Source organism: Macaca nemestrina, chromosome 4 (assembly GCF_043159975.1).
Source record: "Macaca nemestrina isolate mMacNem1 chromosome 4, mMacNem.hap1, whole genome shotgun sequence".
NCBI classification, from domain to species: Eukaryota; Metazoa; Chordata; class Mammalia; order Primates; family Cercopithecidae; genus Macaca; species Macaca nemestrina.
This window is the reverse complement of record NC_092128.1, coordinates 81,626,980-81,640,966: the sequence shown is the minus strand read 5'-3', so window position 1 is coordinate 81,640,966 and position 13,987 is coordinate 81,626,980. Positions and strand designations below refer to the sequence as shown.

The following is a 13,987-nucleotide window of genomic DNA, read 5'->3' as shown; positions in this document are numbered from 1 at the left end:
TCTTAAAGTAATCATAATGTTCCTAAATTATGTATTTCTTATTACATATTTCAAAATGTTTATCCAATGCCAGAAAAGAGTGACAAAGTCTCATACATGTGTCCATGTGTATCACATACATACCACATACACAGATGAAGTATGGGCCAAATGAAATCACATACAGATTATTAAGTGAGAAGACCCCTAGGAGTCAAATATAGTTGTGGTTATAATTAGCAATAGTCAGTAAAAGGAGTAATTGCATGAGTACAGACTCCCTAGAAGTCAATCATTGGAGCAAAGCCAAAGATTATGGCCCAATATCATAGTACCTATATCTAAAACAACAACAACAAAAAACCAGGTCAAGAAAGAAGAACAGTGCTGGCCGGGTGCAGTGGCTCACACCTGTAATCCCAGCACTTTGGGAGGCTGAGGCACGCGGATCACAAGGTCAGGAGTTCAAGCCAGCCTGGCCAATATGGTGATACCCTGTCTCTACTAAAAATACAAAAATTAGCTGGGTGTGGTGGCGTGATCCTGTAGCCCCAGCTACTCGGGAGGCTGGGGCAGAAGAATTGCTTGAACCCAGGAGGCGGAGCTTGCAGTGAGCCAAGATCATGCCACTGCACTCCAGCCTGGGTGACAGAGAGAGACTCCGTCTCAAAAAAAAAAAAAAAAAAAAAAAAGAAAAGAAGAAGTGCAGTGCTTTCTATTACCATAAAATCACTCCCGGAAGCTAAATTAGGAGTTCTCAATTTGTTAACAAATTTCTTTCAGAATAGAATGAAAAGGGAACCCAGGGACTTTACAAAATAAAGTATACCCTTAATTATTTTATGCTGCCAAAAACTGGATTAAGATGTAGAGAGATCTAATTTAACTGACTTGATATTACCCAAAACAGTAAAAATAAGCAAAAACTAACAGTACACTCATATTTTTAGATTAAAGATAAAGCAGAGATTTCAGTGAAATAGGTACTATCCATAGAAACCCAAGAGAATTGACTATTAAGGGTAATAAAACTCAATAATTTAAAATGCATCATATACATAGAACCACAAAAGCTATGAAAACAATGAATTAAATTACTATACAAATTATATTAAAATGATGACAAAAACTACCATTCCAATCTAACCAAAATTTCAATGTTTTGTATATAAAAATAACATAGCTAAGCCAAGATCCCATTAATATCTGATAATTATAACTTTTAAAATATTAAGTACCACTAATTAAAATCCACAGACTGTTTTTTCAATTTGTTTATGTACTGGGGGCATACTATGTGATAAGCATTGTCTTGGGACCTGGAATATTAAAATTAATTTAATTATTAAAAAATGGTGCTTATACACTAAGAATCATAGAGTGACCAAGACAAATGGACTAAGTATACGTGACCGAGAAGCCCTCATCCTAGAGAAAAAGACGAGATTATTTCAGAGAGAAGGTATAACATAAAGTATAAGAAAAACAAGATGGCATAAAAGCAACAGGAAAGTTTTAGAAAGGCAAAATGACCTACCATGATCTAAATTTAGGTCATCTGGAGCTGTGAACAGCTGGAAATGAAAACAAAAAGACTGAGGCTGGGTTTGGAGGGCCTTGTAAGCCATGCTATAAAGTCTAGATTTACCTTGCAAGAAATGGGAAGCCTCTGGACAAATTTAAGTACAAGAGTAACAAATCCATGTATTAGTAAGACAACTGGATACAGACTAGAGGTACTCAAAACTAGAGAAGGTGATAGTTATTGCAACGGTCCAGGAGAGAGTTGATGAAGGAGAATAAGCACTACATATTTTTATTCATTTAATCCTCATAGCAATTCTAGAGGTAAAAAGGATTATTATCCTCAGTTTACAGATGAGGAAACTAAAGCATAAAGATTATGTAACTAGACAAGTTACAACTAATAAATGCTGGGTGAAAATCTGAACCCAAATAACTAGGCTCCAGAATTCAAGCATTTAACCACAATTAAAAAAAAAAAAAAAAAAAAAAAAAAAAAAACTATTATGTTTGGCTACTGATAAAAACTAGGGAAAAAAAACTGTACTTATCAGTAGCAAATTCCGGCACTTTGGGAGGCCAAGGCAGAAGGACTGTTTGAACCTAGGAGTTCAAGACTAGCCTGGGCAATACAGTGAGACCCTGTCTCTTAAAAAAACACAAAAATTAGCCAGGCACACACCTGCAGTTTCCGCACTCCAGCCCGGGCAACATAGTGAGACTCTGTCTCAAAAAAAAGAGAAAAAAACAAAACCAAGAAAAGATAGTGTTTTAAGGAGGAAGGCTGGTCACCAATGTTAAATGTTGAAATGAGGCCAAATAGGATGAGTATTTAGAAAATTAAAAAATGATTAAATTTAGCAATACATTGTTCACCACTGACATCTATGATAGAAACAATAATTTTTGCCTTTAGAATTAATCACCAAACATGTACTCAACACCCTTAAGATCCAATATATTAACACGAAAGTTTACATCAATGATAGCTTCAACATGTTTTAAAATCAGCAGTCCTGATATTCAAAAATTAACAAAATAGAGCCTCTGAAAACTAATAAATTGTTTTATTTCAACAGAAAAATATGACAATCTGGTAAAGCAAAACAGTATTTTTATACCAAGCTAATGTCACAATGTGTAATTAAAAAATTATTTTTAGATGACACAATATCTCAGTAAATCTTTAAAACATGTCAAGCAAAACTGTACATAGATCATCTAAACGGCAAAGACAGATAATTTGCATTTCCTGCCTAAAGTATATCTGTTGTCTATTTCATAACATATCAAATTAGGTTTTAGTTTTTCAGACACAAATATCACAACACAGAAAAATATAAATTTCAATTCAGCAAAACATACCATTAGCAATAAAGCAAAAGCAAAAAACCCAACAACCTCAAAGAAAATATGTGCAACTTGTACAAAGATATGTAATAAACTCATTTTTAAGAAAGAAAAAAAATCTCTGAAGATAAAGTGGCACAGGATATGGAAAGGCAATTCAGATATGAAAATCCAAATGGTTCATCAATATATGAGTGAATAAACATTCAACCTCATTGTTACAAAATACAATCAAAATGCCAATTTTCATCCATCAAATTGACAAAAATCTCTGCTGACATCATTACACATTCATGTACAGTGGGTAACAAAATAATATTATCCATTAAAATGTAAAATAGGCATATAATTTTGGCCTAGCACACTTAGTTTGGGATAGAAATTAAACAGAAAAGAATCAATTTTCAATAGGGAAATATTACAGTAAATTATGATACATCTAAATTATATTGTGTATCTACTTAAAAAATGGCTTAGTTCTATATTTACTGAGAAAGTCCATTATGTATTGTGAGGTTAAAAACAAACAAACAAACAAACCCATAAGAGTAAACCCTATAATAGCTAGAATGGGAATGAAGAGGAGGCCACCAGTTGGCCCCGAATATTTTGCTTGTACTTAGAGGAAAGAAGTATGCATGATGATATACTAATTCTGTGCCCTCAAAGGGACAGGTTTAGAGGATGTAAGAAGAAAATAACACTTGGTCCTTTAAAAATAAATCCAGTAAGTTAATACTTATGTTCTAATCGCTATTAATTATCTTCAAAATAAAAGGCTGTGTATGCTGAAACATTTGCTTTTCTAATATTTTTTTCAGATTGTGAATGTGTATACATATTTTGAAGTTTAAGTTCTATAATTATTTTTACTCTATTTTAAACAAATAGTAATGGTTGTAAATACTTTGAAGTTTAAGTTCTATAATTATTTTTACTACATTTTAAACAGATAGTAATGCTTGTAAAAATAGTGTCTTTTAAGGTATCTTCTCATATCCTATGTAATGTTATACTCCAATGAAAACAACCACAAATTGTGCGGATTCAGATAAAGTTCTCCATAAACCTCTGCTTGAATCTACCTATTGTCCCAGAGGCACATCCTATCTTCTCCTCCTCTGGAATGCCTTCCTCCATTTTTTCCTAGCTTAAATTTAGCCAATTTTTGTACAGCCCCACTGGTTTTACTGGCAACCACTCATTTTTAAAATTATCTTACTAAGTGAGTCTATCCCAAATAAGAATTCCCATTAGGTAAAATTAGGGAAAACAGGCCAGGTGTGGTGGCTCATGCCTGTAATCCTAGCACTTTGGGAGGCCAAGGGGGTGGATCAGGAGGTCAGGAGTTTGAGACCAGCCTGGTCAAGATGGTGAAACCCCGTCTGTGCTAAAAATACAAAAATCAGCCTGGCACGATGGCAGGCACCTGTAATCCCAGCTACTCGGGAGGCTGAGGTAGGAGAACTGCTTGAACTTGGGAGGTGGAGGTTGCAGTGAGCCGAGATCGCGCCACTGCACTGCAGCCTGGACGACAGAGCAAGACTCTGTATCAAAAAAAAAAAAAAAAAAAATAGGGAAAGCAGATTATTTCTATGTAACAACTTCCTGTGGCTTTCTGGTCACGATGATCTGGGGTGGGGGTGCGGGGAGAAAGAGAGACAGTGTGCACACACCTAGAAGGTAAAGCAGAATGTAAGTGAGGAATAAGACTCCAAACTATAATTCTGGAATGTTGGGAAAAAAACTCGGAGTCTTAAGGAAAACGAGCACTCAAAGGATTTCTCAGCAAAGCAAATTTACTTCTGCGCAGAAGGGTGCTTCTCTTTGGCCAGTCGCCACGAGAGCACATAGAACAAAGAAGAGTTAAAGTTTTTCTCCCTGACACAAATCCTGCCCCTGTGCCCTTTCCCCATTGTCTGTGGTTGGACCAATTCTCCAAACATCTGAACTTTTTCTTAGATAAGGTGGGCACACAAGGGAGAGGGGAGAAGGGGTAGAAGTCATCTGTGATAAGCTAGAGAGCTAGTTTTCTTCTCAAATAAGGAAAGGAATGTGAACGAGTACTGATAAAAGCCATTGGTGCTGTGGCATGCCTGGGCATGTAGTAAAGGCAGAAAGAGAAGAAAAGAGAAGGGGAGGGGTACTGTGGATTAAATAAAGGATTAATAGGCTATTTGAAGAGAAATCTTGTCATATCCCACATGCAAGAAAAAAATGAAACCAAAATACTACTGAGTGTGAAGGCTAAGACTAAAGAGAGGCTCCTGACATAGCTGAGTGGAAGTACTATGTGTGATAAAGAAGGAAATGGAGAAATAACTATTTGGTCAGGATAAGCTGAGTATGTTTAGTTATCTCTAACTCTTTATATTCTAGTAATTGTGATATAAGGAAGACTGGGAAGTACAAGTCAACAATTCATTGTCATTAAGTCAGAAAGACACTGAACGCTGAGTTTATAAATCAGAAAGTATAAATGATTGAAAAAGGAAAATTCAGCTTATCTGCAAATAATGCAAAATAAACACTGCAACTGTGAGGGAAGAAAAATTATAAATTTGTTATGTTAATTTAGGATAGACAAACTAAAAGAGAATTCACTTTGTTTCATGCCCTTCCATTATGGTTTTATTAAATTTATGTTTTTGTTTGTATTGTTTTTTGAGACAAGGTCTCCCTCTGTTGCCCAGGCTGGAGTACAGTAAAGTGATCATGGCTCACTGCAGCCTCAATATGTCCCAAGCTCAATCAATCCTCCACTTCAGCGTCCTAAGTAGCTGGGAGTATAGGCATATGCCACTACGCCCAGCTGATTTTTAAAACAATTTTAGTAGAGACAAGGTCTCGATACATTGCCTAGGCTACTCTTAACTCTTGAGCTCAAGCAATCCTCCCACCTTGACCTCCCAAAGTGCTGGGATTACAGTCGTGAGCCACTGCACTCAAACTGATTTTTTAAGGCAGTCAAGAGATATCTAATATCCAGAGTCTCCTATGAGACTTCTACGTACACTATTAGCTTTTAAAAACCAGTTTTCTGGTATAAAAGTAAGATACTTTCACTATCAAAAACCTATAAAGACAGAGAAAAGCTTTAAAATGAAATAAAAATATTTATAAAAAATTAAGATCATAAACCTTTTTTTTTTTTTTTTTTTTGAGACAGAGTCTTACTCTGTCGCTCAGGCTGGAGTGCAGTGGTGTAATCTCAGCTCACTGCAACCTCCGACTCCCGGGTTCAAGTGATTCTCCTGCCTCAGCCTCCCGAGTAGCTGGGACTGCAGGGGCATGCAACCACACCTGGCTAATTTTTCATATTTTTACTAGAGACAGGGTTTCATCCTGTTAGCCGGGATGGTCTCGATCTCCTGACCTCATGATCTGCGTGCCTCAGCCTCCCAAAATGCTGAGATTACAGGTGTGGGCCACTGCAACAAATCTTAAACAAATATGGGATAATTTTAACTTAAACTTAAATGTTTTCCCACACAGGAAATACTCTTTTTCAAATGGCTGAATAAGGGGTCAAATAAGAGGAAAAAAATTTATGGTATATTATTTATTTATTTAACTATTCTTGTAATACCAGGCATTTGTGTTGGTTCCAAATATTTTTCACTATTATAATGAGCACCATAAAGAATATTCTTATATAAAAATCGAGCTAATTTCAGAATATTCCTGTAGAAAGAGTCCTCCAAGTACTGTTACTTTACAAATAGTATTGTCATGCTTAATGCCTTTGACTCACATTGCTAAATTACTCCCCAGAAAAGTTTTACTACTTTAATTTTCTACTACCAGGGTAAAAGGGTATTATAACTTTCTCTGTGCTTATCTCATTTTCCAAACTAGAATGACACATTTCTTGCAAGTACTTCTTTTATGGTTTCATATATATATATTTATACACACAAACTCACATATATATACATATAAATACACACACACATACACATATATATTTAATTTCAATAGCTTTTTTGGTGTAAGTGGCTTTTGGTTACATAAATGAATTGCATAATGGTGAAGTCTTTGATTTCAGTCTATCACCTTAGGCCAAATCACCAGCAACACTCTAGGAATGACAACAGTTTCTTAGAGATTATCTTCATTACTGTTGTAGCACAATTAACACATGGATTAGTAAAATTAACTAGCTGTTTCTGCTATATTCAAAATTTAAGACTTTGTGCTTGATGGCCCTCTAATGCACTTGCTCATTAGGGTATGCTTTAATCACATCACTAACAAAGTACTTCAGTCATTTTTAGTTGAAACCATTAGGATATATATCCGCACTGCAGAATGTCCTGAACGGTACTTTTGATCTAGAAAAGAGTTGTTTGCAAAAAATGAGGTAAGATAAAATGAAGACAAAGAATTGCTGACTAAATGTAAACCCTTCTATTTTGAGACATCAGGGAGAAAAACTAGCAGAGTTAATGTTTATTAAAAAACTGAATCTAATCTATACCTGCAGAGTTCCATAAAGAGCAATAAAATCTACTGAAAAAGTCACTTAGTTGAGTGAAAAGGAACTACTGATGCCATACTGAGAAATTCAACCCAAGTTTCCATTCCCTTAATTGAAATTGCAACTTTTATGAAAAATTCTATAATTCTGAGAGGAAAAAAAACATCAAAGTAATGTTTAGTCAGTCACTACCCAATACATTTTTAAAAGTGAGATGTTAACAAGTATGCATGTGTAATACAAGTTATCAAGCTTTTTTAAAATTTTACTCTTTTTAAAATAATGATGTGACAGGGCCTACACCTAGGTACTCCACATCAAAGTTAAAACTGAAAATCTAATGCTACAAAATTCTTATAAAGTCTATTTTGGTAAGTTACTTCCTCTATCCAGCTACACTTGGTATGTTCTTTTTTTTTTTTTTAATTTATTTATTATTATTATACTTTAAGTTCTAGGGTACATGTGCATAATGTGCAAGTTTGTTACATATGTATACTTGTGCCATGTTGGTGTGCTGCACCCATCAACTTGTCAGCACCCATCAACTCGTCATTTACATCAGGTATAACTCCCAGTGCAATCCTTCCCCCCTCCCCCCTCCCCATGATAGGCCCCGGTATGTGATGTTCCCCTTCCCGAGTCCAAGTGATCTCATTGTTCAGTTCCCACCTATGAGTGAGAACATGCGGTGTTTGGTTTTCTGTTCTTGTGATAGTTTGCTAAGAATGATGGTTTCCAGCTGCATCCATGTCCCTACAAAGGATACAAACTCATCCTTTTTTATGGCTGCATAGTATTCCAAGGTGTATATGTGCCACATTTTCTTAATCCAATCTGTCACTGATGGACATTTGGGTTGATTCCAAGTCTTTGCTATTGTGAATAGTGCTGCAATAAACATACGTGTGCATGTGTCTTTATAGCAACATGATTTATAATCCTTTGGGTATATACCCAGTAATGGGATGGCTGGGTCATATGGTACATCTAGTTCTAGATCCTTGAGGAATCGCCATACTGTTTTCCATAATGGTTGAACTAGTTTACAATCCCACCAACAGTGTAAAAGTGTTCCTATTTCTCCACATCCTCTCCAGCACCTGTTGTTTCCTGACTTTTTAATGATGGCCATTCTAACTGGTGTGAGATGGTATCTCATTGTGGTTTTGATTTGCATTTCTCTGATGGCCAGTGATGATGAGCATTTTTTCATGTGTCTGTTGGCTGTATGAATGTCTTCTTTGTTCTTACAGGTGCAAATAAACTTTGAACTCATTTTATTTGGAATAACTTTACGACATTCATTTGTAATAAAAATGTATCCTGTTAAATTTGACAAGAATTCATCTTTTAGATCACTGAGTCTATTCATATTTTGTTTCTTTGTATCATCAGCTCTAGTAATATGCAAGAAAAGTGACAATCAAAAGTATGGCACTTTATGAGTTACATGCAATTGGTAACTTCTATGTCATAAAGCTTTCCTGATTATTGACATGTCATTTATGATCAAAGGTTACTAAGAAGAAAAAACAGGACGACGAAAATGAAGAAAAAAATTAACTGTAAAGAACAAACAAGATCATTTTTGATAATACAGCTAAATGATTTTGTATATCACTACAATGTAAAAGGGGAAAAGCCATGTTCCTAACATATTTAATTAATTTAATTTGAAAACAGAGAGTCCTATTATAGAATTTAGTGCTTGGTCACTCTTCCCCTACACCCCTATACTAACTTTGGTTTCTTTTTAATGAAGAAAAAGAAAGTCAGCAAAACAAAATGCCACCATTAAATCATTCTGCAAAATTTTATGTCAAAAAAAAGTAATAGGAAACACACACATCAAGGGAAAGGTTACTATTCTTCCAGAACATCTTTTCACTTGGTTCATGGTTCATTCTTCTACATAACTACGCAGGCACTACCAATGGCTTTTTTCTCTAGGTTTAATGTGGCATTTGAAAGATTATGGCATTTTCAGGAAACCACAGTGCGGTGATTTTAGCAGTTATCTGGCTGAAAGTAATGCTGTGATTTAGAATAACTGCTCAGCTTATATGCCATGGTAAAAGCCAGCTACTGAGCCATCTCACAAAGACAACCTAATTCTTGATATTTTATTAATAATACATGAGGTCAGTCTAGAGACAGCAGAATTAGAAGAAGCTCCTTTTGAAAGGGCACATACTATCTATCTATCTATCTATCTGTATACTATGTTTAGATTAAATCTTTTTAAGTTCATTGTAATAGGAAGAGCTCATTCAAAAACTGATAACCTTAATTCATCTTAGTTTAGGGTAAATGTAACTGCTCCTTGAAACTGTTTCACAGAAGGAATTTAGGCACTTAAGAATTAAAATAAAAAGCAACCATATATCATACATTAGTAGCTACATAGAGAATAAATATGAGAAATGCTAAAAATACTTATGCAGATAATATAATTCATATTAATCCACATATTTTAGTCCATTTAAAAGCTCAATTTATTTTGTTTTATGGAAAGAAAAAGAAATTTTTCAGATTAAAATAAAACATTTTCTACTACAAAATGTTTCTTACAAACTTATCTCAATTAGTAATAAATGAAAAGTGACTGCCTTATAATTAATTCCCATGTTTTTGATAGCTATAGTCTAAAAAATACATAAAGATCAAAACTTTAAAAATATGATGGGTCAATAATACAATTAAAAATAGCACTGTTGGGTGAGAGGCTTATTCTATAAATGAGTCAGATTCCTTACACCTGAATAATACTTTGCATTTCTGAATTTCTTTCTCTGCTTCACTTCTGAAGCATTACAAAATCATGAAATTTGAAAATTAAAAGGGATTTTCAAATCAATCTAATGCATTGCTCATTCTGTGAATGAGATAACTGGCTCCCAGAGAGGTTATTTGCATTTCTCATGGTTATACAGCCTCTCCCTGGCAGAGACTTAACCAAAATTTCAACCTCTTATTTTTAGCTCTGTGCCCTCTCCCCAACATTTTTCCCTAGTTAGTTATTGACTGAATTTTCAAGTGAGGTTCATTTTTTGTTATTCCCTAAGATAAATATTAAATGCACTACCACTGCCCAGAAAAGAGGCAGGATAATCATCCTAGTTTTCCTAGTTAACAAACCTCTCCATGTATGTCAACAATATTAAGGGGAAAATAGGGTTAAGCTAATGACACACATCCCACCTAGAGAATAACTGAATAAGGATAAATAAGGGAAAAAAATAAGGTTAGATAGCTTCTCTTCTCTTTCAACAGAAAAAATGTGAAAGCATTGCTATTCAAATATCACAGTGTTAACTAAGATACCCGCACGCCACATACACTCAGGCATTTTAATACTTGAAAAAGATAAGTCTAAGGTTATGTAATTCTGAGGTTATGTCTTTGTGAAATTTAAGCCTCAGTTTCATGCATGCTGAAGAGAGAAGCAACTTAATGGTGCAAAACTTCTCAAATAAAGAACAAACTGACATTTATTTTATGAAGATCATGAAATAGATAATGTTCTTACTTGCTAAGCTTACTAAATTTCAAGGGACTGCAATTGTCTATTACTTTGTATTGCTCCACTCATTTAACTGATCCCTCCTCTCAAAACATAGTAATAATAATAATAAAAACAACCTCTAAGATCACAAGAAAACAAGAGGTTATGTATGAGGCTTATCTGTTCTCCAAATCATACTCACAAAATGCAAATACAGTGTGCTTGAATCTGTCTCTTTTTTTTTTTTTTTTTCAGACGGAGTCTTGCTCTGTTGCCAGGCCAGAGTGCAATGGTGCGATCTCGGCTCACTGTAACCTCTGCCTCCTGGGTTCGAGTGATTCTCCTGCCTCAGCCTCCTGAGTAGCTGGGACTACAGGCACGTGCCACCATGCCTGGCTAATTTTTGTATTTTTAGTAGAGATGGGGTTTCACTATGTTGGCCAGGATGGTCTTGATCTCTTGACCTTGTGATCTACCCACCTCAGCCTCCCAAAGTGCTGAGATTACAGGCCCCACCGAGCACGGCTGAATCTCGCTTTTTTTTTTTTTTTTGCACTACTGGTTAATTCAAATGCTTACATTTCTAACATTTTACATAATTATGCCTATATATTCAGAGGTTTCTTCAATTTATAATTAGAGCAATAATATGTGTTGATCTTTAAGACAAGATCTACAAGGGACTACAAAAGCATTTAGTAAACAGATGACCATAATGAACATTACTAATGACCAAAAGAGTAAAAGTGTAGATGGTAACATACTATGAATTTCCCAAACAGCAACTTTCATAGATACAGATAGTATTAAATGTAGTACATATGAATTAAATATGACACATGGCATTTTGATACGTGCACATACAACGTAAGTACAATGTATATATTAGTATTATATTAATATACCACTGAGATACTAACATACCTTACAGTTATCTGAAAAAGGTGTAATCTTGCCAAAAAAAAAAGGATTTGAAGGCTGGGCACAGTGACTCATACCTGTAATCCCAGCACTTTGGGAGGCCAAGGCAGGCGGATTGCTTGAGAATAGATAGGAGTTAGAGACAAGCCTGGACAACATTGCGAAACCCCATCTCTACCAAAAATACAAAAATTAGCCAGGTGTGGTGGTGTGCACCTGTAATCCCAGCTACTCAGGAGGCTGAGGCAGGAGAATTGCTTGAACCCGGGAGGTAGAGGTTGCAGTGAGCTGAGATCATGCCACGGTACTCCAGACTGGGCTACAGAGTAAGACTCTGCCTCAAAAAAAAAAAAAAAAAAAGAAAAAGAAAAATTAAAAACATATGCAAGATAAGCATCTCTAAAGAAGATTCAGTTCCCAATCAGTGCTATGATCTTCATTCAAAATAAAATATAAAAAATCCAATGACATCTAAAGCTAAAAAGCAGACAGTACATTTTAATAAAATCATTTAATATTAAATAAAACAAAACAGCATGCTTAAGAGAATAGAGGTTATAGCACTGAAGCCTCAAAGAATAACAAATATATTATTGAAAACCATAAAATAAAGAAAATAAAACATCAGGTATGATCATGAAAGGGATGCCACCAATTAGCCTTTAACAAATTACATGTATCAAAGAAAGTTTTACCGACCACACTGTTCAAATGTAAATTATGCTGAGACTATAGAGGTTAAAACCATGGACTCTGTAGCCAGACTGCCTAAGTTTAAATCTCAGTTCCAACCCTTTCCAGTTATGCAACTTTTTTTTTTTTTTTTTTTTTTTGAGACGGAGTCTTGCTCGCTCTGTCGCCCAGGCTGGAGTGCAGTGGCACAATCTCTGCTCACTCCAAGCTCCGCCTCCCAGGTTCACACCACTCTCCTGCCTCCGCCTCCCGAGTAGCTGGAACTATAGGCACCCACCACCATGCCCGGCTTATTTTTTATTTTTTATTTTTTTCGTAGAGATGGGGTTTCATTGTGTTAGCCAGGATGGTCTCGATCTCCTGACCTCGTGATCCACCTGCCTTGGCCTCCCAAAGTGCTGGGATTACAGGCGTGAGCCAACGCGCCCAGCCTAGCTACGCAACTTTTAAGCAGTTACTTAAGCTCTATAATTTAGATTCTTCATCAATTCAAAGGAGATATAAATACTGCTTATTTCACAGGGTATCTAAATGACTTAATACATGTATGTAAGATGCCTGATACATATTGATATAGTTTGGATATATGTCTCCTCCAAATCTCAGGTTGAAATGTGACTTCCAATGTTGGAGGTGGGTCTGCTGGGACGTGTTTGGGTCATGGCAACAGATCCCTCATGAATTGCATAATAATAATAATAATAATAATAATAATAATAATAACCTCTTTCCTTCCCATGGGAATGAGTGAGTTCTTGTTTATTCACACAAAAGCTGGTTAAGAATCTGGTGCTTCTTCCTTTCTCTTGCTTGCTCTCACTATGTGATATGCCAGCTCCCCCTTTGCCTTTTGCCATGATTGTAAGTTTACTGAGGCCTTGCCCGAAGCAGACGCTAGTGCCATTCTGCTTGTACAGCCTGCAGATCCGTGGGCCAAATAAACTTCTTTTCTTTATAAATTAGCCAGCCTTCGGTACTTCTTTATGGAAATACCAACTAACACAGAAAATTGGTACCAAGAAGTGTGGTGTTGCTATAAAGATGTCTGAAAGGCCAGGTGAAGTGGCTCACACCTGTAATCGCAGCACTTTGGCAGGCTGAGGTGGAAGGATTGCCTGAGCTCAGGAGTTTGAGACCAGCCTGGGCAACATGGTGAAACTCCGTCTCTAATAAAACTACAAAAAATTAGCCAGGCGTGATGGCATGTGCCTGCAGTCCCAGCTACTCAGGAGGCTGAGGCAGGAAAATTCCTTGAACCAGGCAGACAGAGGTTGCAGTAAGTCAAGATCACGCCACTGCACTCCAGCATGGGTGACAGAGTGAGACTCTGTCTAAAAAAAAAAAAGATATCTGAAAATATGGAAGCAGCTTGGGAACTGGGCAATGGGCTGAGGTTGGAAGACTTTGGAGGGCTCTGACAGGAAGACAAGGGAAAATTTGGAACTTCTTAGAGTATTAAGTGGTTGTGGCCAAATGCTGATAGAAATGGGACACTGAAGGCCAGGCTGATGAGGCCTCAGATGGAAATGAAG

The 13,987-nt window shown here is 36.0% G+C and overlaps 1 protein-coding gene across 8 annotated transcripts in view; it reads right to left on the bottom strand.

Moving 5' to 3' along the window:
• LOC105475592 (PHD finger protein 14) overlaps window positions 1-13,987 on the bottom strand; it is a 200,515-nt gene that overhangs the window by 81,995 nt on the left and 104,533 nt on the right. The window contains exon 17 of one of the 8 annotated variants that reach the window (XM_071094886.1): window positions 6,093-7,187. The exons of the other annotated variants lie outside the window; for them this stretch is intronic. Coding sequence (XP_070950987.1) covers window positions 7,127-7,187 — 61 coding nt within the window. The 3' untranslated portion in view covers window positions 6,093-7,126. Of the gene's footprint in view, window positions 1-6,092; window positions 7,188-13,987 lie in introns of those variants that run through there. 8 annotated transcript variants of the gene reach the window in all.